The sequence below is a fragment of the Callorhinchus milii genome, unplaced genomic scaffold (assembly GCF_018977255.1).
Source record: "Callorhinchus milii isolate IMCB2004 unplaced genomic scaffold, IMCB_Cmil_1.0 Scaffold29, whole genome shotgun sequence".
Classification (NCBI taxonomy): domain Eukaryota; kingdom Metazoa; phylum Chordata; class Chondrichthyes; order Chimaeriformes; family Callorhinchidae; genus Callorhinchus; species Callorhinchus milii.
In genome coordinates, this window is record NW_024704770.1 from 2,487,308 (window position 1) to 2,510,484 (window position 23,177).

Consider the following 23,177-nt stretch of genomic DNA (forward strand, 5'->3'; position numbering starts at 1 on the left):
GGCCAAACGCGGCGGCCAACCGCAGCGTCCCCGCCAACAGCTCGTGGATCGAACCGACCGGTTTGTCGTCATTTTTTTGGGGGGGGGGGTTTGGGGGGGGAGGAAGGAATTATTTTTGAAGGGGAACGCGGAGCCGGTAATTCACACACGAGTACACCGCCCCCACCACCCTGGGAGTGAGTTTGTGCCCCGCGGACGCGAGCGAGCGAGAGAGAGGAGCGAGAGAGGGACAAGTCTCCCAAAGTGGGAACAGGGCTCCCCTCAGTGCTTCGGCCGAGAAACGCACCGGATTCGCCCGATTTAAAAAAAAACAACCGTCGGGGCGGAGCGGATCGGAGCGGAGCGCCGGCCGTGGCCCCCCACCCCCCCCCCCCACACCCCAGGAGGCGGCCGCGGCCGCCGATCCACCCGCTCGGTCGGCCGAGCGCTCTGACCACCGCCGGGTGGGGCCGGTGGTCCGGCCGGACCGCAAAGGATATGTCAAGAGGGCATCGATCAATATATTGATTGATTCACGCTCTTCGACCGTGCCTTCAGCTCCTCTCTCGGGCTCTGTACCCCCTCCCCCCCCCGCCCGCCCCGCCCGCCCCGCCCGGGCCCCGCCCGACCCCCAGCGCCTCGGGACGCCCTCCCGGGAGCGACAGCGACGCGTGTGCCGCGCGCGACACGTCGGGAACGGACTCGCGACGCGTCGAAAAAGTTAAAAACTGTCGACGTGAAACCGATATAATAATAATAATAATAATAAATAAGAATACATAATAAACGCGCACGCGCGCGCGTACACGCACATAATTATTGTATGCCGCCGCCGGTGGATACGTTCCTGCAATCAATGAAATCGCGGCAATTGTCACAGTGTATATTAATATAATTATTATTATTATTATTATTGTAATATATAAAAAAATTAGAGTCCCTCCCCCCCCCGAAAAAAAAAAAAGAACCGACTCCGCCGGGACTCGAACCCGGAACCTTTGAATCACTCCCACCGCTAGAAGTCCAATGCGCTATCCATTGCGCCACGGAGCCACCTGTTGGAGCGAGGCTGGAAATACTCCACTAGAGGCTGGCGCGCGCCTCCGCCTTTGCCGCCGCCCTCCTCCTCCCTCCCTCCTCCTCCCGACGCCGTCGCGCTCTGACACCCCCTCCACCCGCCCACCCACCGCCCGCTCGCACACGTGAAAGGCGTTCGGTTCGGTGCGGTTCCGCCTCGAATGGCCCGGTCGGGGGAAGGAAGGGAAGGAAAAGAAAGGCCTCTCTCTCTCTCCCCCCCCCCCACCCACCCACCCCACTCGCTGACATGTTTAACCTCCTGCCTGACAGACCGAACTCTTCGGGCGGGGGGGGGGGGGGGGCGCGGGGGGGTGGGGGCAGTGCGTGTGGCGTTTCAACTGTGTGTGTGTGTGTGTGTGTCTGAGGGAGAACACGAACAGTTCTCCCTCATTCCCCCCTCCCTCTCCCCTCCCTCCCTCCCTCCCTCCTCTCCTCTCCCCGCCATGACCTGCTCTCAGCCGCGTGGAGGCGCTGCTTCTCCCTCCTCTCCCTCTTGGCCACGGGGGTTCCCCGGAGGGGCCGTTGCTATGGTGACCGCCCCCCGCCCCGCCCCCCCCCGCGCGCCGCGCGCCGCTTTTCAAACCAGCCGCGCGCGCGCGCGCTGTGCCGAGTGACGGTTGGCGCGGCTTCAAAATGGCGGCCAAGAGATGGGGGGAAGAGGGAGAGAGACACCAGCAGAGACATAGCAGAGAGAGAGACACCAGCAGAGACATAGCAGAGGGAGAGAGAGAGAGACAGACAGACCAGCAGAGACAGAGAGAGAGACAGACAGACCAGCAGAGACATAGCAGAGAGAGAGACAGACCAGCAGAGACATAGCAGAGAGAGAGAGACAGACAGACCAGCAGAGACATAGCAGAGAGAGAGAGAGAGACAGACAGACCAGCAGAGACATAGCAGAGGGAGAGAGAGACAGACACCAGCAGAGACATAGCAGAGGGAGAGAGAGACAGACACCAGCAGAGACATAGCAGAGAGAGAGGGAGAGAGACAGACAGACCAGCAGAGACATTGCAGAGAGAGAGAGAGAGAGAGAGAGACAGACAGACCAGCAGAGACATAGCAGAGAGAGAGAGACAGACAGACAGACAGACCAGCAGAGACATAGGAGAGAGAGACAGACCAGCAGAGACATAGCAGAGGGAGAGAGAGAGACACCAGCAGAGATAGCAGAGAGAGAGAGCGACTCCCAGCGGAAGGCCAGAGAGCGACGAACACCCCGCCCTTCCGCCCGCAAAATATACAGTCACTCCACTTGACGGCGGAGCCTGCGAAGCGCTTTTGAGACGGCTCGAAGAGGGGACGAGGCCCTGTGTGTCGAGTGGCGGCGCCGCTCGCGCAGGGAAAGCGTCGCCTGAGACTCCCAGCAGAGGGAGAGAGAGAGACTGTGTGTGTGTGTGTGTGAGAGAGACTCCAGAGCGGAGAGAGAGAGCGAGAGACTCCAGAGCGGAGAGAGAGAGAGAGAGCGAGAGACTCCAGAGCGGAGAGAGAGAGAGAGAGCGAGAGACTCCAGAGCGGAGAGAGAGAGAGAGAGAGCGAGAGACTCCAGAGCGGAGAGAGAGAGAGAGAGCGAGAGACTCCAGAGCGGAGAGAGAGAGAGAGAGAGCGAGAGACTCCAGAGCGGAGAGAGAGAGAGACTCCAGAGCGGAGAGAGAGAGAGACTCCAGAGCGGAGAGAGAGAGAGACTCCAGAGCGGAGAGAGAGAGAGACTCCAGAGCGGAGAGAGAGAGAGACTCCAGAGCGGAGAGAAAGAGAGACTCCAGAGCGGAGAGAGAGAGAGAGAGCCAGAGACTCCAGAGCGGAGAGAGAGAGAGACTCCAGAGCGGAGAGAAAGAGAGACTCCAGAGCGGAGAGAGAGAGAGAGAGCCAGAGACTCCAGAGCGGAGAGAGAGAGAGACTCCAGAGCGGAGAGAGAAAGAGACTCCAGTGGCGAGAGAGAGAGAGACTCCAGCAGAGGGGGAGAGAGAGAGAGAGAATGAGAGACTCCAGCGGAAAGGAGAGAGAGAGAGACCCCCGACCAAGACGTGAGCCACACCAACACAACTTCCACCCAGATATACGCGCAACACAGATATATATACACACACATACGCACAGACACGCCCACATACACACACAGCGCGTCCAAGAGCGCTGGACAGTGGCGGAGTGTGACCACCGTCGCTCCGACGGAAAAGGGCTCAGTGATGAGTTGTCAGCAGTGGCGAGTTTGGCAAATACGCTTCCGCCCACAAAACACACAGTCAATGACAGTATATCCTGTGAAGCGCTTTGAGACATCGCAACGACGTGATAAGGCGCCATATCAAATGCAAGGGTTATTATTGTTTATAAATCAATGCGGCCGGGATACTGACAGCTTGATGACTTAAGGGGTAGTGATCAGTTAATCAGGAGTTGTTATCAGCAGTTTGCTGTAGTAAAAAAAAATTGATAAAATTGTAAAAATAAAATAAGAAAATAGCAACAATAAAATAAAAGCGACAGCAGTGATAAGAACAATTATACAACATAACGATAATAAAATAAAAGCGACAGCAGTAATAAAAGCAACACCTTGCACTTGCTGCCCCGCGTGGAGGGCGCGATACATCTCGGGGCGCTTAACAATGGCGGATACCGACTCTGAGCCGGTGGGGGGAGACGAGAGGGGGCAAGGCTGAGGGATCGAGGGAAAGTGTGCCAAAGCTTTGGGGGAGTCGTGGTTGAAAGGGCGGAGTGGAGGTTGCAAGGGACAAGCAGGAGGCCAGTGCCAGTCTAGCGGAGGCACTATATACATACATATATATACATATATGTATATATATATATACACACACACACATAAAATTATATAACAATAATACAATAAATAACAACAAAATCATCACTCCAAGTGGGGGGTGAGCAGGCCTGGGAAATGAGAACCACCAAAGCCATAACCGTAGACATTCTCTATAATAAATGATTCTTTTGCTTTTGGTATATGGCTCTTTGTAACTTCGAAATGTCTCCCAAGCACGCTTCGTGGGGAATTTGCGGCCAACCACCATTGCCGTTGAAGCAAGATGAGGCCTCAAAGCAACGGTCAAAAGTTTCAGCCTCACAAATAAGCCACAGCAACAAATTGCATTTCCAGGCAAATAACTAACCCTTGGTTTGACACAGTGCCTGTATAACCTCGGGATATCTCAGTGTGATCAGGGAGGGGCGGTTGAGCGTTGGGGGAAGAAGAGAGAATTTCTCCCATGTTTCTCAGCAACTTGGGACGTCCTCCCAATCTGAAAGGCGCAATACAAATGTTATTTGTTGTTGTCCCGGCCAACGAGCCTCGAAATGAACTGGCCCTTCACCATACAGCCATTTATGCCAGTGCAGATAGCTGGCATGTTCACTTACAGAAACAGCTGCTGAGCTATAAAATTACAATTTGCCTTCCCCCACCTCTCCTTCATTACTTACTAGTCTTCCCGAAAGGAATTTAGCACAAATGAAGAGGCCTTAAATGTTAAGAAGAAATCTTAAATTCTGACATTAGAATAATAATAATCCTTGCAGTCAATGTAGCACTTTATCACATCGTTGAGCTGTCTCAAAGCGCTTCACAGAATATACCTCGAGGTGGATTGACTGTATATTTTGTGGGTGAAACAAAATATACAGTCAATTCAATTTTTTTTTTAAAAAAGCTGTTTTTTCTACAGTTCTGGAAAAAAAATATCTGCAGGAGATTAAGTCGCTGTAATATTCACCCTAATAAATAGAAGCAAAAATCAAACATTTTAAATACTGTATCTGTATAATCTTACCAGCCGCTCTCTCTCCTTTTCTTTCATACTCCCTTTGTGCTACTCTTTTAATTTTCACTATTTCATTTTTTTTTCAATGCAAAGATTTAACCTTTTGGTGAACTTTCCCAACGCCCAGGGTAACAGTGAGCCTTCTGGTCCACACAGCCCAGTATCGAGAGCAGCATATTCGTTCCAACCAGGTATTGGGAGACTTTGACGGGGGGGAAAAAAAAGATCCACAAGGCTAGCTCGTTCCCTCCTAGTTCGGACTTGCAGGTCGTTCAGCTTCTAAACTAGTTATTTTTGGAGAATGCCACAGAGACGATTATGAAAGGTATGCAGGGTGAAGTTGTTGAAACACGCAGTCACCTAAGTGCAACTCCAAAACAGCCTCCAATTCCCTAGCAATCGAGTGGACCACTTCCAACCGCAGATCAACAGCAACGTGGAGGATAAGTGGAAATTTGGAGGATGAGTTTTTTTTCGCATCTATCCTGACGAGCCGTCAGCAGCGGCATTCGCCTGTGATGATGATAATCATTCTTGCATTTGACTCAGTGCCTTACCATGTCTTCAAGACATCTCAAAGCGCTTCATAGAATAGGCTGTGGGCAAATTTGCTGGCGGCCGTGTTTGCCTCCAAAATTAAGTCACTTCCCTCGACAGTAATTACTTCTGAAGAGCTTTAACAGATATCAGGGCTATAGAAACACAACAGAAATTTACATTTATACAGTGTCTTTCATGCTGAGAGGAGGTTCCCAAGGGGCTTAGCCATACTATACTGGCTGGGCACCAGAGACAGTTGTCAATAGTAACATGCCCAGGCATCTCTCAAGGCAAAGGCATTTTCAACCTTGGAATGTGCTGTTGTACAATTTGTTTTTTCTCTACTGTATTTCAAATAGTCGTGATCATTGTAGAGCAAACAGTAACTTCAGTGATGTTTTATATATCAAATACAAAGGTTTTACCCACAAAATATACAGTCATTTCACTTTACAGAGTATCCTGTGAAATGCTTTGAGACGGCTCAAAGACATGATAAGGTGCTATATCAATACAAGTATTATTAATATTATAATTTATGCTTCTCCTGGTCATAATTGCAGATGTGTTGCATATAATAATAACTTGCTGTCAATTTGCCTTTCACATACCAAAGCGGGCATTTCAAAGCGACTGTTTTTCTTAGGCAAATGAACAACAAATGAAATAATGCCTCCAACTGGGGATTTCAGCTCAAAAAGGCTCCTAATTTTTCTCCACTTCCTGAAGGTGGCGACTTTTCCTGCGAGATAATAATTCTCCCGTTTGGTACAGCCTTTGATGGCGAAGCACCTCAAAGCGCTTCTAAAGGTAATTTCTGTCACACGTGGTGACTGGGTATTTGTAGGCAAATGCGGTGGCTATGAATAGGCATCCGTTCAGGTTTGGAGGCACGCAAACCTTTTCTCACAAGGGGCAATGTTGTTTTTGTTAATCAGATCATTCCTAGAGTAGCTCCAGGGTGTTCAGGAAAAGGTGGGGCACGAGGGGCCAGTGTTGTGACCTGACGTCACCAAATTCTTCTCTCAGGCCTCTGGATGATCTCAAGAGTGTTATATGCAGCATTGAGAGAAGGTAAGACAGCCTGGGTTGCAGTGAGAAAGGAACGTACGTCTGGACATTTAATCGGGACGGGTGTCACCCATTGTGGTTTAACATCTAAAGGTAAGGGCAATAGAGACCGGATATGCTGTGATCTTTACCTGAACAGGAAAAATGGAGCCCTGATAACAATCTTATTCAATTGCTGGCTCCTCTTGACAGTGAAACACTGCCTCCCATACTTCTACAGTGTCACAGCCTGGTCTGTGAACTGAAAATCCCAACATTAGGGACAGAACCTGCAACTGTCTGAGCCATAGGGAAAGGAGGCAGGCTGACAGCCAAATCGGAGGAGTTGGGGTGGTGGGGGAGAAGGTGAAGAGATTCACCTGATATTTTATATGACCTCAGAAGGGGCTGAAACCTTAGGCAAGTTTCGTTACTCGACATCTGCCTCTATTTACCTAGATGGGGGTAGGAACACAGTTGTTAGGCAATGGGCGGATCGCTTTCCAGGGGGCAATAATCACTCCAAATTTTTTTAAAAATATAATAATCGTCACTCAATCCACGACCGTTTGTGGGACACTGCCGCGCGCACTTGGCTGCCGCGTTTCGCCCACAAAATACAGTCACTGCACTTTACAGCGTGTCCTGTGAAGCATTTTGAGACTCAAAGATAAGGCGCTATATCAAATGCAAAGATTATTATTATTATATGGCCCTCATTATTACCCACAACACACCTGCCAGTCAGACTGTGTACATAACAGCTGTCCCAACCCTAACAAGCACCGAGTTGGGAGAGGTTTACTGTCTACGGTCTGTTTTGTGCAATAATGGGTGTAGCAATGCCCTGGGATCTTCCACTTTACGAAGGGGATGACAGGCAGCGGGGCTGTGCAGGTAAATGCACAGGTACAACGTGGAAATGAGCAGTAACGCAGAATCCCGATCGCCAGCCCCATTTGGTAATCAGCGCAACGGAAACGGGGAAACACGACAACGAAACCATGAACAAGATTGCATTCGACACAACCCCGGTGTCAACGTCCACCCGCTTACGATTCTCTCTCTACCTTCACAGGAGATGGTTTCGGCCAGAGGTGCAGCGTAGCACCTCTGGGCGAGCCTCGGCAGGGGAGCAGAGCGAGGAACACTCGCCGTGTGGAAGTGGATACGCAAGCAGCATAAAAGGGGGCATTGAACAGCAATGAGTTTGAAAGGTAAGTCCTGCTCTTCAAAGGCACTGACGACCAGGGTTTTGCCAGGCTCTGAGCGCTCCTTTCTAAAAAGTGAGACGTGACAAAAAAATGCTTGGAATGCTGTGGTGAGCTGCCCTTCTTGTTACAGTGACGAAAGCCTGTGCCAAACTTGTGCAAACTAGTAATAATGCTCTCGGGCTGCCGTCGCTGGAGACTGTCATTTTTATTTTAACAAGACACGGACGTTAGACCTGAGGTGCAGTGCTGTGTTACTGAACAAGATGTGTGTTTTTGTGTGGGGGGCGGTGGGAGTGTTTGAGAGATCTCAGCAGGTAAATTGAAAATCTGATCAGTAAATGTTCCGGTCTTTGCGAGTTAAGGATTTGCCCTGTTCCGTGCTGTCTGGTTTAAAGGAGCCCCTGTTGTGACCTTGGGGTTAGGGGAGATGGTAGAGAGTTGGAGGTGGGGGTGGTGGGGGGGAAAGAGTCTAAAGCCGGTAAAGAGATTCCACAGAGAGTAGCAAAGTGGCACTATGTTGGCATCTCTCCTGACATGCTCACAGATCAAAGGAAATAACTTGTTTTTTTGCGGTGTCTTTGCAAATAGTTATTGTCAAGCTCAGCACCTTTGGTTTCTGTGCCCAGCAAGAGCCCCATTAATAATAATAAGCCTTGCATTTGATACAGCGCCCTATCACATCCCCGAGACGTCTCAAAACACTTCACAGGATATACCGTAAAGTGTAGTAACTGTATGCTTCGCGGGCAGTAGCCAATTGTGCCCAGCAGTGTCCCACAAACAGTCATGGATTGAGTGACCAAATTATTATTATTTTTAGATTTTTTTNGAGGGGATTATTATCCCCAGAAAAGCAATCTGTCAATTGACCTACTTACTGCTCGGTAAACTGAGATTTGTGTGCACACGGAGTGAGAAAACTTGCCTAATATTTTGTCCCAATCCCCCTGTGAATTAAACCCGGATCCTCTCGTTTGCGAGGTGAGTGCTCTAACCACACCACCACAGAACTCTATATTGAAACCAACACTCACCTTTAACCATCACCCAGGACAGCCGGAGAAACTCCCTACTCTATTTGTGAACAGAATTGCGGGATCTTTACATGAGTCATCCAGTGACTGGAGATGAATCAGGTCAGAAGGGTTACACACCCTAGTTGTCTCTATCCTGTTTGCACTGGATTATGGTGTAACGCATAAATTGGATTTGGCAATGTTATCAGAAACCTTCGACTGACCAGAATAACCCTCCTTTCAGTTAGGACCTAAGGTCCCTCGTGGTGAGATGGAGGGAATGAGGAGAGAATATAGACTAGAATAGGAGGAGTGAAGGAGACGAGTGGGAGTGAAGGGGACGAGTGGGAGCTAGTTACAGAGCCAGGAAATGTGACTGCTCTTTTTGTCACCTTTCAGATGTCTAATGACTACTGCATAATGGCCTCAGCGAAAGATCCACTGAAGAAAGAGCTGGAGGAGGAACTAAAACTGAACACTGATGATCTTCGCAGCCATGCTTGGTACCACGGCCCCATCCCACGCCAGGTCAAACCACTGACATCCGTCTCCCTTTACACTGGATACAATCCTACAGAAAGAGACCATTTGGCCCATCGTGTCTGTGCCGGCTCTGTGAAAAAGCTACCAACTCATCCCACGCCCCCATTCTTACCCAATAGTTTTCTTTTTGAGTATTATTATTGAATCTGCTTCCACTATCCTTTCGGTCAGGCTCCTTAATCTCCGAGGCCCAGATTTCCACCTCTTAGTCTCTGTCAAGCATTTTGTTTCAAAGTTTAAGATAATAATAATACTTGCATTTGATACAGCATCTCATCATGTCTCAAAGCACTTCACAGAATATATTGTAGGGTGAATTGACTTGACTGTATGTTTTTGTGGGCAAACACGGCAGCCAATTGCGCACAGCAGTGTTCCACAAAAAGATGGTGTGGAATTGGGCTCGGGGATTCTATTAAACAAAACCAATTTCTTTGTGAGATCCAAACCCAACATTCTCACAACCCACCACCTGAACACAGAGCGCTAACATCCACCAACAACACAGCGCGTTCCCTGCATTAGAGCATCAGCATAGACTGAGCTCAAAAGTCCCTGACGTGGGTGCTTAAACCCACAACCCTCTGACTCTGAGGTAAGAGCGCTACTGACTGAGCCATGCTGACTCAGGATGTGGAGGGAAGGGGAAGGGTTGTAATTTGCTATCCCATAACTACAGGCGTCGATGAGTAAGGAACAGGATGTGGTTGGGAATACCAGAATTTCCACCCCTAATGCTCTCTTGTCTTTGGCATTTCAGGAGGCTGAGGCGTTGTTGGAGCGAGATGGGGATTTCCTGATCAGGGGATCTCGCTCCAGCCCGGGCAATTACGTGCTGACCTGCAGCTGGAAGGACGCCCCGCTCCACTTCAAGATCATCCGAATTGTGCTGAGACCCAGAGAGACCTACTCCCGGGTCCTGTACCAGTTTGAGCAGGAGAGCTTCGACAATGTGCCAGCCCTGGTACGTTTCTACGTAGGGAACCGCAGGCCCATTTCGAAGATCACCGGGGCAGTGGTCTTCCACCCGCTGAACCGCACACTGCCCCTGAGGTGCATCGAGGAGAAGCACGGCATAGGAGTCAACACTGAGTCTCTTCATCAACCGCCATCAGGGAAAGACTCCAACCAGACCAAGAGGTTTAGCTTGGATCTGTCCGATGAAGTGTCACTGGATCAGGTCGACGCAGACAGTAATCTTCTGAGGTACGCACGACAGTGTGAAGCATGGGTTACCCCGTGTTTGTTAGAGCGCTCGCCTCGCAAGCGAGAGTACAATTCCCGGGCGAGTCAGGGCGAAACGTTGGGCAAATCCCCTTAATCCACACACAAGCGCGACTGTTTACCTAGGAACCCGGTTCTTAGACGATTGCCGGATCACTTTTCTGGGGGTAATAATTCCTTCAAAAAAAAATATTGGTCATTCAATACACTGCTGTGTGCCATTGGCTGCCTCGCTTCGCCCACAAAATTTATACAGCCAATTCACTTAGGGTTAGTATCAAATGTGCTGTTATCATCGACCTGTGCAGATGGATGTTGAAGATCCCAAGCAGCACTTTTAATAATAATCCTTGCATTTGATATAGCGCCTCACATATCGTGACATTGGGACACTTCAAAGCGCTTCACGGGACGTACCGTAAAGTGACTGTATTTTATGGCGAAATGCAGCAGCCAATCTCGCACACAGAGTCTATCAGGAACTGATGAGTGAGTTTCTGTCTCCTTGGCCAACAATCCCGCAGATAAAACCAGTCATTCCCTCCGTGGCTGTTTACGGGGCTTTGCTGCTGTGTTTACTCACAAAAAAGCCACCTGGTCACTCCACTTGATTAACTTGTGAGGCGATGGCTTTTGAGGCGTTTGGTGCAATACGAAATATAGGGATTGTCGTTGTGGTGCTTACACACAGGAACCAGTACAAGAGCGGGAGCCAACCAAACATTCTGGATGATGTAAACAACAAGAGGATACTGCACTCCGCCCAGTCTGACAGTTACCTCTCTGGCAGTGAGTTTAATCTCCAGTCTTGTATTCTGCCACTGTGTGCAGTCACTTCATTGCTAATTTCTGGTTCTGCAAAGCACCTTTGTAAGCAGCTGTGGGTGTTTTATGTGTGTGTGTGTGTGTGTGTGCGCGTGCGTGTGCGCGTCCTCCCTACTGGCATTTTTTGCTGAATGCAAATTAATTGCCACGATAATCTTTCTTCCTGTGTCCACTCCCTCCCCTCCCGCCCATCTCAAGGCAGATTTCTTTGACCGCAATTTCAGGCATCTGTCCCCTCCCTCTGCGCCTCCCCCCACCCACGGTTCAGCAGTGTGGAACGCTTTGAGATGGCTGCCCGCCATTAAAAGGCTTTGCGTAAACTGAATTGGCTTTTGTTGCAGGACCAAAAAAACGTGTTCAGGCGAGTGGGGCAGAAAGAGCGATCCTCCCCAAGTCACCAGTGTACAGGACGGGAAGTGACTCCATGATCAGCCCCAAAGGAAGCTTCAAGCACTTAGATCCCAGGCGCACCTCAGGTTTGAGGGGCTCTGATGGGCAGTTGCACTCCAAAGCCCCTCCCAAACCCCAAAGGGCCCCTTCAGACACGAGCAGACACCCAGGCCTGCAACCTGCATCCGAGCCAGACCTGGGCATCTACTCCGAGCTGGTACCACAGGTCCCTCATAGCAGCCAGGACTCCAGTCTGGGAGACAGCCACGTGGGCAGGCTGTGCGCACAGGAGCGGGCCAATGTCAGAGCCCGAATGACTACGGACATCCACTTCCTGGATTCCGAGGAGCCCCTCAGTTTGGAGCTCACCCCGGAACGAGGGGCTGAGGAGGAGGGCTTCACAAGACCACACGTGGAGACCGGCACCGCCTTCAAGCTGGACACCTTCAACTCCATTTTACTCCCTCACGACAACAAGGCTCTGGAGCCGTCCGTCCTCAAACGTCTCAAGGAGATCTTTGCTGAACACGACCCCGAGACCACAGCACGACACATTCTCAAAGTGGATTGTCAGGTACGGACAACAACAACAAATGACATTTACGCAGCGCCTTTCACGTCCGGAGGACTTCCCGCTCAGGTGGACCTTAAAGATCCTGCAGCAGTATTTGAAAAGAAGGGAGTTTCATCTGTTTGTGGGACACCACTGTGCGCAATTGGCTGCCGCATTTCGCCCACAACATGCAATTCACTTTACAGTACATTCTGTGAAGCGCTTTGAGATATCTTAAAGACGTGATAAAGCACTATATCAAATGCAAGGATTATTTTTATTATTCCAGGTTGCTCGGATCACTGAGGTATCTCCAGAGGAGAGGAGAATGATGGGAGTGAACTCGGGATTAGAGCTCATTACATTGTCCCATGGACACCAACTGCGAATGGATCTACTTGAGAGGTAGCCAGATCTACGTGTGATCGAGCAAACACACCAACAATAATCACCACTCACATAGATTATGATTCCAGACCAACGTACGGCTTTGGTTTGGGGTCTGAATGAAGGACAGCAGCTCCAACAATGTACTGTATCACTCCCTCCATACAGGTCGTCAGCTTGGCTCAGCGCTCTCATTCTTTGGATCAAATCCAAAGCCTTTCCGGGGGGTAATAACGGATTGTTTTTCCGGTGGTTATAATTTCTTCAAAAAAACTAAACAACAATAATATGATCACTCAACGCACAACTGTTTGTGGGCACTGTTGTGTGCAATTGGCTGCTGCATTTCATCCACAAAATATACAATTCACTTTACACTATGTCCCGTGGAGCACTTTGAGACGTCTCATGATAAGGCAATCAAATGCAAAGATTATTATTATTATTGTTATTAAATGCATGGATCATATTTTATTACTGGAAACTCAAACCGGGCTGTAGGGCTCGAAACCCGCAAACCTTCTGGCCCCCCGAGGTGACTTTGAGCGCTCTTGGATGCTACCCAGCGCAAAGGGTGCTACATAAATGCAACTTCTTGTTGGCAACTTACCTCCCCTGCCTGCTGCACTCTCTCCACAGGCATTCTCTGATAGCCTTGGGCATCGCCGTGGATATCCTGGGCTGTACTGGCAGCGTGGGGCAGAGGGCCAGCGTGCTTCACAAGATCATCCAGCTGGCTATCGAGCTCAAGGACACAATGGGGGACCTCTATGGCTTTTCAGCCGTGATGAAAGCTCTGGAGTTGCCTCAGGTACCTGGCTGACGTATTGTGCCACATTGGCCCTGATTTGGATTTGCTTCTACCCATTCCTCCCTAGCGCTCCCCCGGGGTACACTGTGGGGTCCTGTAGCTCAGTGGTTAGAGCACTCACCTTGCAAGTGACAGGACATGGTCTCAATTCCTGGGCGGAGCAAAACCTACATTAGACAAGTTTCCTTGCTCCAGGGAGTAATAATCCTCCTCTCCCCTCGAAAAAAAATTGGTCGCTGAACCCACAACTGTTTGTGGGACACTACTGTGTGCAATTGGCTGCCGCATTACACCCACAGTGTACTGTCTCGAAGACGTAATGAGGCGAAGTATCAACAACAACAAAATTACATTTGTCCCAAGGCGCCCACAAAATATACAATCAATTCACTTTACAGTGTATCGTGTGAAGCGCTTCCAGACGTCTCAAAGACGTGATAAGGCGCTTTATAAATGCAGGGATTATTATTCACCGACTACACACGGCTCTCCCGACAGATCACGCGTTTGGAGTTTACATGGAGGACATTGAGACGCACACACACAGACAGCGCCATCGCCTTTGAGAAGAAGCTGAAACCTTTCATGAAATCCATGAATGAGGGCAATGGTAAGTACAGGGGGGAACAGGAGCTTTAATCCACGTGACCATCAGCCCCTCGAGGACAGAAATGGGGAGTCCTGTAGCTCATTGGGTAGAGTACTCGCCTCACAAGCAAGAGGACCTGGGTTTGATTCCTGGCAGAGCGAAACGTTGGGCAAGTTTCCTCACCCCTCACGCATGCCTGTGTTTTAAGTAGGAACCCGGTTCTTAGTCGATTAGTGGTTCACTTTTCCTTTTTTTTAAAAACTCAATCCATGACTGTTTGTGTGACGCTGCTGTGCACAATTGGCTGCCACGTTTTGCCCACAAAATATAATCAATTCACTTTACAGTATACTCTGTGAAGCGCTGTTTGAGACGTCTCAAAGACGTGATAAGGCGCTGCTGTATCAAATGCAAGGATTATTACAAATACAGTACAACGCAAGGCCAGGGAATGCTCTGATCTCACCCTTCCAGAATCAGCCTTTTCAATACAAAATTATAACCAAACAAGTTGAGGCTGTATATTTAAGGACTGAATATCTTCCTGCCGGTCCACTATTTACCCCAGAATAATTACCAGAAAATCAGCATTTTTTTTTCCTGGAGATGAAACGGGTCTTTGAAAGATGACTGGGCACATCCAGTAATAAGTAGTGGAAGTCCATTTATTTATTTGCCCAACACACAAGATCACAAGGCTGGTTTGGAATGAGAAGGCCCTTCAAGATAGTTTGATCTCATCCTTCCAGATCACCCGCCCGGCAGTCAGCCCATCACAGCGTCTATATGTCGCTTACATATATGCGACCTTCCTGGCAATTGTCTCTTGGTGTCGTTTTGAAATCCCTTCATGCCATCGCACCTCCCTCCCTCTCCGATTTGCTTACCTCCACCCGCTGCCTCCGCTTGGCTGGCTCCAGCCTCCTGTTCATCCCTCGCTCCACCATCACCTGTGCTTTCAGCCACTAAACCCTGAAGCTCTGGAAATCTGTCCCTCAATCCCTCCGCCTCGCTCCCTCCCCACTTTTGAATCCCAAGTAACGATCTTCCTTTTCGATCGTGCTCACGGTCACCTCCCTTTGCCCCTGGCTCAGGGTCAGACTCCACTACTGTCAAGCGCTCCGGGACGTGAAGAGCGCTGCCTAAATACAAGCTGTTGTCAACAGTGCCCAACATGAAATAAATCGTTCACGTCATGGCTGTTTGCGGAACAATGCTGTGTACAAATTAGTTGCCGCCAATACAAAATACACAGTCACTGCATTCCACAGTATATCACAGTATCCCGACCGACAACCCCCGCAGATAAAATTGGTCACTCACTGCTTATGGGCTGTTGCTGCGTGAAAATCGACTCCTGCGTTTGCCAACAAAACACAGTCACCACACGGTACAGTAGAATCCCATGTAGTGCTTCAAGACATGAAATGCAGGGATTATTATTCACAATAATTACCCTCTGTGAAAGAAATATCTGGGTCTTAAAATTGCTCTGAACCTGTGCCCTCGTTTCCCAAGTGACAGTTATCCATCTTCCCCAAAGCAGGTGACCTCTCTCTCCAGAATATCTCGGTCCCACACATCCTACCTATCATCATGCTCATGGAACGCCAATCCGTCTTCGACCTGGAAGGATGGGAAGGTTGGGAGAACATGGAACAGGGCTGCGAGATCCTTCTCAAAACCCTGGAAGCCGCTCGGGCAACAACCCTGAACACCGATGTGTTCAGAGTCAACACTGAGGCCAGACTGAAAGGTAGGTCTCCCCAGGTGGGGCTATAACCCACCATTTGTAACCCATGTGCTAAATCACAAGCAGCTGCCCTTTGAATTGGGTAATTAACAAGCAATTTATCAATCATGTCATTTCACACCCCTTCTCCTTGGTACGTTGCACGACTAAACATTTAGAATTTCCTCTGTGCAAATGGTTTATACGCAGCGAATGATAGATCGTCATTACGCAATTGTCAAATTGATCCAAATGGCTCGTCAAAGGAACCAGAGGGAAGTCGAGGAGACATTTTCTCACACAGCGAGTTGTTCGGATCTGGAATGCGTTGCCTGAAAGAGAGTTGGAAGCAGATTCGATAACAACTTTCAAGAGGGAAGTGCATAGCTACGGGGATGTGGGGAGTGAGAGTGCGGGGAAGTGGGATTCATTTGGGCAGCTCTTTCAAAGACCCGGCACGGACACATTGGGCCGAATGGCCTCTTTCTGTGCTGTGTGATTCTGTGATCCTGCGACCCTATTGGTATCGTAGCCGACAATCCTCCAGTTAAATTGGTCCTCGACACAAACATTCGAGACGCTGCCCCACGTGACGAGCGCTACATAAATACAAGTTTATGATGTTGACACTGATGACGGGACCTGTGAAGCGCTTTGAGACGTTTTGACGTTGCAGCTGCCATTGAAACACCTTAACCGTCACTTTGAGACAACTTTTAAGCAACAGTTCATGTATCAGAATGATCAACCGTCTCTCATCGGAACACCCATCGCCGCTGTGTTCACAAGCTGCGTTCAGCTTAAACTCTTTAATAACATCTCCCATTTTCAGTCAATATATTCTGTGTATAGCTCCCAAACTTTGTGTGTGTGTGACTCTCTCTTAAGAGTCGTTCCAGATAATCAGGCAGCCCCCCACACGGAGGCCACTGGAAACACAGCACAGGAAATGAGGGTCAAACCAGGTCAATGGATTACATGCCTTCGGGGAGAGGTGGGGGGGTTGGGTTTGAGATGGATTGTTTAGGTTATGTGAGGGGGGAGCGGTCTATTCGCATCCTGATTTGTGTTCCACGGCACCTCCCCCAAACAAGGAATGTTTGCTCTCTCGAGCGTGAAATGAACGAAAGGGGGTGGGTGGGGGGAGTTTAGTGTCTGTTCAGCCTCTTGATGGCTTGAGTGGTGACCGGGGTGGGAGGGGGTTTCCAAACCCACCAGGGGGGCCTCAGTTGGATGGGGATTGCAGACAGATTCCAAGCAAAGAGCTCCACAAAACAGCTGCGTTTGATGTGTTTGTCCCAAACAGACATGCAGATAAACCGAGAGCTCCTGGAAGCCTTCAGGACGGAGTTTGCCCTGCGCTTGTTCTGGGGCCCCAAAGCAGCCGAGCTGGGCCGGGGAGAGCGCTACGAGAAGTTTGACAAGATCCTGACGGCTTTGTCACGCAAACTGGAGCCCGAAAGCCCCCTGGAGATCTAGACAAACCCAGCGGACAATCGGGGAGGAGGAGAAGGCCCTAAAGTGAGATGAAGGTGGAGACCTGATGTGAGGTTGTCGCTTTATTGTACTGTAAATAGTCCACATCAAACCTGATGCCAATGCCAACTGATGTCACGACGATGAACGACAGCAACACAACGCACTGGAGAGGATCGCTGTAGAACATTTATACGATTGGGACGTCCTCCTGACGTGAAAGGCACTATTCAAATGTAATTTGTTGTTGTTGTTATTAACTTTCTGACAATCGTGGTTGGACAAACCGTGCTCTCAATGGCAAGCTCCAGCAGTCACCCCCACCCATCCGCCCCCTCCACTCACTCAACGCACACTGCAGGGTCCTTAACAGGCTCGAGGGGCTGAATGGCCTATTCCTGTTCCTATGTTCTTGCTTACACACACACACACACACACACCTCCATTGGCTCCAACAAAGCCTCCATTATTTTCCACTGACTCAATAGGGGAAGAGTTTGCGAGAGGTAATCGGGTGCGTTTGAGGGAGAGAAGGGATCACTGGCGCTTCACCAGCTCCGCCTGTTTTCTGTGGTGTTTACGTTTTGTACAGAAGCCGATTCAAATACCAGAGTCCACAGCGAAACACTTGTAAATAATAAACAGCTATTTGTTACAGAGCACAGTCGGCAACATGTCTCAATCGCTCACTGCCTCAATCGCTCACTGCCTCAATCGCTCACTGCCTCAATCGCTCACACTGCCTCAATCGCTCTCACTGCCTCAATCGCTCACACTGCCTCAATCGCTCACACTGCCTGATTCGCTCACTGCCTCAATCGCTCACCTTCTCAGCTCAGTTCTGAGGCAGAAAATTGTGGGCTCAAGCCCCACGGGGGGGGCTTTGAACTCACCCAATGCTGGGGGTGGGGGGGGGGGGGGAACACTGTATTATCGAGAGGAGGCGCCCATTCGGATTAGACATTAAACTCGGGTTTAGACCGCACGGCAATTTTGTTTTGGCTTTATAATTATCTCAAATGAAGGGCTGCAAACGGCAAAAGAGAAATGAAATGACAGGGTCTCGCAAATCAACACGTCCCAGCCGGCTGTAAAAGGGAAGTGGGGAGGAAGAGATTCGCAGCGGGAATAGAAAATAGACCAGCGAGAGGCTGAGCTAAATCATCAAAAATAACCTGGAGGGGCCGAGGGTTTATATTAAGACTCGAGGAGAAAGAAATGAGGACGAGGTGCTGGAAGTTTCGAAGGAGAACGAGGAGAAGGCCTCAAATGGGCTCAGTGGGTCAGCTCACTGCAGTTACCTTGGCTGACGCTCCAGCGCAGTGCGGGTGGGGAGGGGGGTGGAGGGAAGCGGGAGATGTGTGTGCACTGCTGCAATGTCAAAGGCACTGTCCTTAGGACGCAGAGCTATGCAGTCCTGTGCCCTGTTCAGGCGAACGTTGAAGATCTCTGCGAAAAGAGAAGGGAGTTTCTCCTTCTATCCCATCCTAATCAAATGCAAGGATGATTATTATTATTATTACTATTCTCCAGATAAAATCAGTTGCTTCGTGGCTGTTTAAGTGTGTGTGTGGGGGGGGGAAGAGAGGGAAATGTTGCTTTGTGCAAATTGGCTGCTGCCCCGTTCACCTACAAAGATAAACAATTATATTTGGATAGCGCCTTTCACGTCAGGAGGACGTCCCAAGGCACTGGACAGCCTTCCTGTGAAGCGATTCGAGACGTCCTCCTGACGTGAAAGGTGCGATGTCAAAATCGCAAGGATTACTTTTACTGAATCCGGTGGAATGGGTTCCTTCCGTCCCCAGAAGCGGAGCAAGAGCGGAGCTTTCTCGGAAGGATTACGAGAGAAGTCCACCGAGCCTGATGGCCCAGTTCGGGTACATTCCAGGAGTGACTCAACCCAAAGCCGTGAGCTGAGCACATCCATCTCCTCATTGTTTCAGCACAATGAGGGGCCGGGACCAATCTTCTATCCATTTAACAATGAATTAATAATCCTTGCATTTTTACGTCACGCCCTTTCCTCTGAAAACCCACCTCTCAGGATGAGGTCAGGATCTATTTATAATATATATACACACACACATCACCCTCTGAAACTCCATCCCACATTCCCTTTGCCTCGCTCCCTCCTTCGCCTTCTTCAAGGCACATCTCAAGACCCTCCTCTTCGATCGCGCCTTCAGCCGCCCTCCCTTACTCCCCACCCCCGCCGCCTGCTCGGGTCCAAATCCCTTGACCGTCCAGCGCCTTGGGACGTCCTCCCAGCTTGAAAGGCGCTGTTTCAAACCTAATTTTGTTTCAGTATTATATTTGCCTGTGGTCACTTTGCCAAGAAAACCCGTTGTCCGAAAGCCAACGCAACGGCCACTCAGAACAGCCACAGGAGGTCGCTATCCCTCAGTGTGAAGTCACTGCAAAGTCGGGAGGCAAAGCGGGGCCAGGAGGTGAGGAGCGACAGACAGGCACAGCGGAAGCGCACAGATTTCCTGGAGCAGACTGGAGCTGGTTGAACGAACACGTAGACTTTGGCACAAAACAAAGCACTACCGCCTTCCCTCAAGAGGAGTTTGTCCGTTCAATGCAGAGACCGAGCCAGAGGATGAGGCAACCACTGCTTCCAGCAACAAAGCCTTCCCCGGACAATTGCACAACACATACCGGCTGAGGATCCCACTGTTGAATCCAGCCAATGCCTCATTCCCCTCCCCACCCGCTGGGACCAGGTTTAAGTGGGAACCTTTCCACCGGCTAATCAGCCAAGGCAGCAAGATGTCATTGCTCCCTGCGGGGGAACAGATATGTTGTGCAAGCGTGCTGGGGGGGGGTGGAATATCTGGAATTATTTTATATTTGCACACATTTAGCAATAATAGCAATAACAATCCTTGCATTTGACGTAGCGCCTTATCACGTCTTTGCGACGTTTCAAAGCGCTTCCCCAGAATGCAGCGTAAAGTGAACTGACTGCGTGTTTTGTTAAGACTCAAATGAAACGGTTTCCCAACTTAGACTCTTGAACCTTAAAGGAGAAGCAGAACGTGTGTCAGAAGGGGCTCAAAAGGCTTTCGCGCAGCACAGCTGTCAAGTGCAGTGACTGTGCGCGTGTGCGCACGCGTGTGCGCGCATCAGCAAACACACAGTACCGTAGTGACCAGATCGCCAAACCGTCTCGCTTTCAAATGTACTTTCTTGATTTATTTCTTCCTTCCTTCGCTCCTCTTCCGCCCCTCCCCTCTTCCACTCTCCTTCAGAAGAAATAATAATTTGGTCACTCACTCAATCCACGGCCGTTTGTGGGACACTGCTGTACGCAGTCGGTTGCCGTGTTTCACCCAATTCCCTTTACAGTATATTCTGTGAAGCGCTTTGAGACGTCTTGGGAGACGTGATTAGGTGCTACATCAAAATGCAAGGATTATTATTATTAATAATGATAAGAGAAGGGACATTCTCTCTCTCTCTCTTCCTCCCTCTACCCACTCCTGCGTCAGTCTCCCAGTCAACAGTCCCCTAAAAATTCACTCACTTCTCCGTTGTTTGTTTCAAGGATTCATCATTATTATTATTATTATTAATATTAAAATGTTTCCCGGGCACGGCAGCGTTAAAAACAAATGCTAATTTAATACGCGAAAATCAAAAGCGGGTTTGAAGAGGTAGGTACGTGTGTCAAACAAAAAACAGTTTGAAAATTTTAAGTAAAGCGAATAGAGCGATTGAGTTTAATTAAGCTTCCCACGCACATGTTTTTTTNGAACTGATGCTGTTTCCACAACAAGGCAAACAATTGAATAGTGTTGCCCAACACGGAGGAGGTAAGGAGTGCAATTTAGTCACTCATAACAGCAGCCAAGGGCCGCTGTGTAAAGAAGACCTTTGATCTTCACAGCTGATCACAGGGTAACAAGCACCGAATAGTCAGATTGGAGTCCCATATAGTGGTTGGACACGAGCCTCGCAAGCGAGGACCCGGGTCCGATTCCCGGGCGGGTCAGGGCGAAACCTTGGGCGAGTTTCCTTACTCCACGCGCGCGCCTCTGTTTACCTGGCGCTAAGTATAACCTGCGTGTTAGTCGACTGGAGGATGGCTTTCCGGGGGTAATCCCTCATTTGGCCACTCAATCCACGACCGTTTGTGGGACACAGCTGTAAACGAAATGTAAGCTGAGACGCCGTCCGGCGTGGAGGGCGCTATATAAATCCAACTTGTTGTTGTTGTTGTGTGCAATCGGCTGCCGCGTGTCACCCACACAATACAGTCACTCCGCTTTACAGTGTGTCCCGTGAAGCGCTTTGAAATGCCTCTACGACGTGATAAGGCGCTGCATCAAAAGCCAGGATTATTATTACTATCATCACCATCGTTACTCTGGTTTGCCGGCCGGCGCTGTGTCGGTGCAACTTGTCCTCGTTTCAAAAACTACGCGCCAAGCGGCTGCAAACCAAGAAGGAGAGGGTAGGATTCTCATCCCGCGGATTGGAATTAGAATAGTTTTATTACAGGAATTTAAAGAAAAAAAAAACACTTAGAACAATCAGGTCACCTTTCTCTCCCGCCCCATCCTTAACAGCAGCTCAGAGTCTGTTGTCCTGCAGTGTTGACTGGCGTTTAACAGAGAGTTTAATTTACTGATTAGGTTTAACTCACCCAATAGGTGCTATTGTGAATGAAGATGATTCCCCTCTCCCTCCGAACCACAGATTGATACCAAGACGTGAACTTCCATTCATCTGCTCACCTTCAGTGTTGACCACACCCCGGTTCTCTCCCTCCCTGACCAGCTCACCCACCTGTAACTTAAAACCTCAAGACTTTAAAAGTCTCGACGGCTCTCGAAACTTAAGAACTCTCTCTCTAAAAAAAAAAACTCTTCTCGAGACTTTTTCTTTATATATAGATTTCGTATATTCATATATATCATAAAAAAAAAGTCAATTCCGCGCGTGAAGTACCGCCAGCCTTCCGGGATTGCTCACGAGAGGAACGAGTAACGAAACGTGGCATTTTTTTTCAACCCGTTTCCCCCCGGCCCCAACCCCCCCACCCCCCTCCCCGAATAAAATCATCTGTCCTGACAGCTAACCAGCGTTTTAAGAACAGAAATAAAAACAGGAGTCGCTGGGCTTCTGACAGAAGGATCAACCTGAAACCGTGAGCTCACTTTCCGGCCGTGGACGCTGCCTGACCCGCTGCGTCGGTGTTCCCAGCGACGTCTGTTTGTATTTCAGATTTCAAGCGTCTGCAGTTATTTTGCCTTTTGGTGTTCAAGAACACGCATTTTCTCTTGAAGGCTCGTGGCACATATGTGCACACATGACACACACGCACACGCTATCTTACTCTGGCCTCTCTGTACATTCTCAAATAACTCTCGATATCCAAGGCCTTATCCTTCAGCTAAAGGGCTGACACCCACTGGGTGAGTGAAGGGCTTATTGACAGAGGGGGGGAGGGGGGAAGGGGATATTTCCCCCCCACTCCCCATCTCGCACCGCCCAAGGGGGTCAGCCAGGCTAAGGGCCCACCCCCACCGGGCAAATTGGGAGCCCAGTCGGGCAATGCCACTACAGATGGCTCGTGCCCTCCAACGAAAAGCCAAGCTGTCACTCTCTCTCCACACACACTCACACACTCACTCCCCCACTCCCCCTCCCTCCCCACCTTTGCATTGCTCATCCCCTAATTCAGAAGAATCCCACTTGTCTATGTTACACTGATGGGCAGTTCAGTGGTGTTTACCCCCCACCCCCTCCTTTGTCATTACACTTATGTACAAGTACCGGTCAGTCAGTCAGTCAGTGCGATTGCCATCCGTTGATTGGGGTCCAGTTTCTACCGATGTCTTTATGCAGCAAAGTGGAGCTTCTTAAGAAGCGAACAGACCCTGTGATTGAAACTGGTTCCCAGGGGAGTTCGGAGCTAAACGGTCCTCTCTCTCTCTCTCTCCTTCGCTCTCCTCTCTCTCTCTCTCTCTCTCTCTCTCTT

The 23,177-nt window shown here is 49.7% G+C and overlaps 1 protein-coding gene and 1 non-coding gene across 4 annotated transcripts; one reads left to right on the forward strand and one right to left on the reverse strand.

Moving 5' to 3' along the window:
- Positions 1-947: 947 nt before the first annotated feature.
- trnar-ucu lies at positions 948-1,032 on the reverse strand. Its single transcript is given in 2 exon segments — positions 948-983; positions 996-1,032. It is a non-coding gene; the product is annotated as a tRNA-Arg (tRNA).
- A 2,030-nt stretch (positions 1,033-3,062) lies between these two features.
- Positions 3,063-17,854, forward strand: LOC103187577 (breast cancer anti-estrogen resistance protein 3 homolog). 3 transcript variants are annotated; one of them, XM_007907140.2, is made up of 12 exons: positions 3,063-3,080; positions 6,405-6,539; positions 7,504-7,642; positions 9,055-9,183; positions 9,959-10,404; positions 11,114-11,211; positions 11,589-12,211; positions 12,480-12,595; positions 13,217-13,388; positions 13,887-13,998; positions 15,521-15,733; positions 17,016-17,854. In XM_007907140.2, exons 4-12 carry the CDS (start codon positions 9,055-9,057, stop codon positions 17,186-17,188), a joined length of 2,082 nt encoding a protein of 693 aa, XP_007905331.1. In that variant the 5' UTR covers positions 3,063-3,080; positions 6,405-6,539; positions 7,504-7,642; the 3' UTR covers positions 17,189-17,854. The 3 variants fall into 3 exon arrangements, with proteins under 3 accessions (XP_007905331.1, XP_007905330.1, XP_007905333.1); XM_007907139.2 differs by lacking the exon at positions 3,063-3,080 and adding an exon at positions 6,008-6,185; XM_007907142.2 differs by lacking the exon at positions 3,063-3,080 and having other exon boundaries at positions 6,223-6,539; positions 15,524-15,733.
- Positions 17,855-23,177: the final 5,323 nt, after the last annotated feature.

Bases quoted from the DNA above. Each gene is read 5' to 3' on its own strand.
- LOC103187577 (XM_007907140.2), top strand. From the start codon at position 9,055: ATGTCTAATGACTACTGCATAATGGCCTCAGCGAAAGATCCACTGAAG. The intron at 10,405-11,113 runs GTACGCACGACA...GCTTACACACAG, and splicing joins GCAGACAGTAATCTTCTGAG to GAACCAGTACAAGAGCGGGA. The intron at 12,212-12,479 runs GTACGGACAACA...TTATTATTCCAG, and splicing joins TTCTCAAAGTGGATTGTCAG to GTTGCTCGGATCACTGAGGT.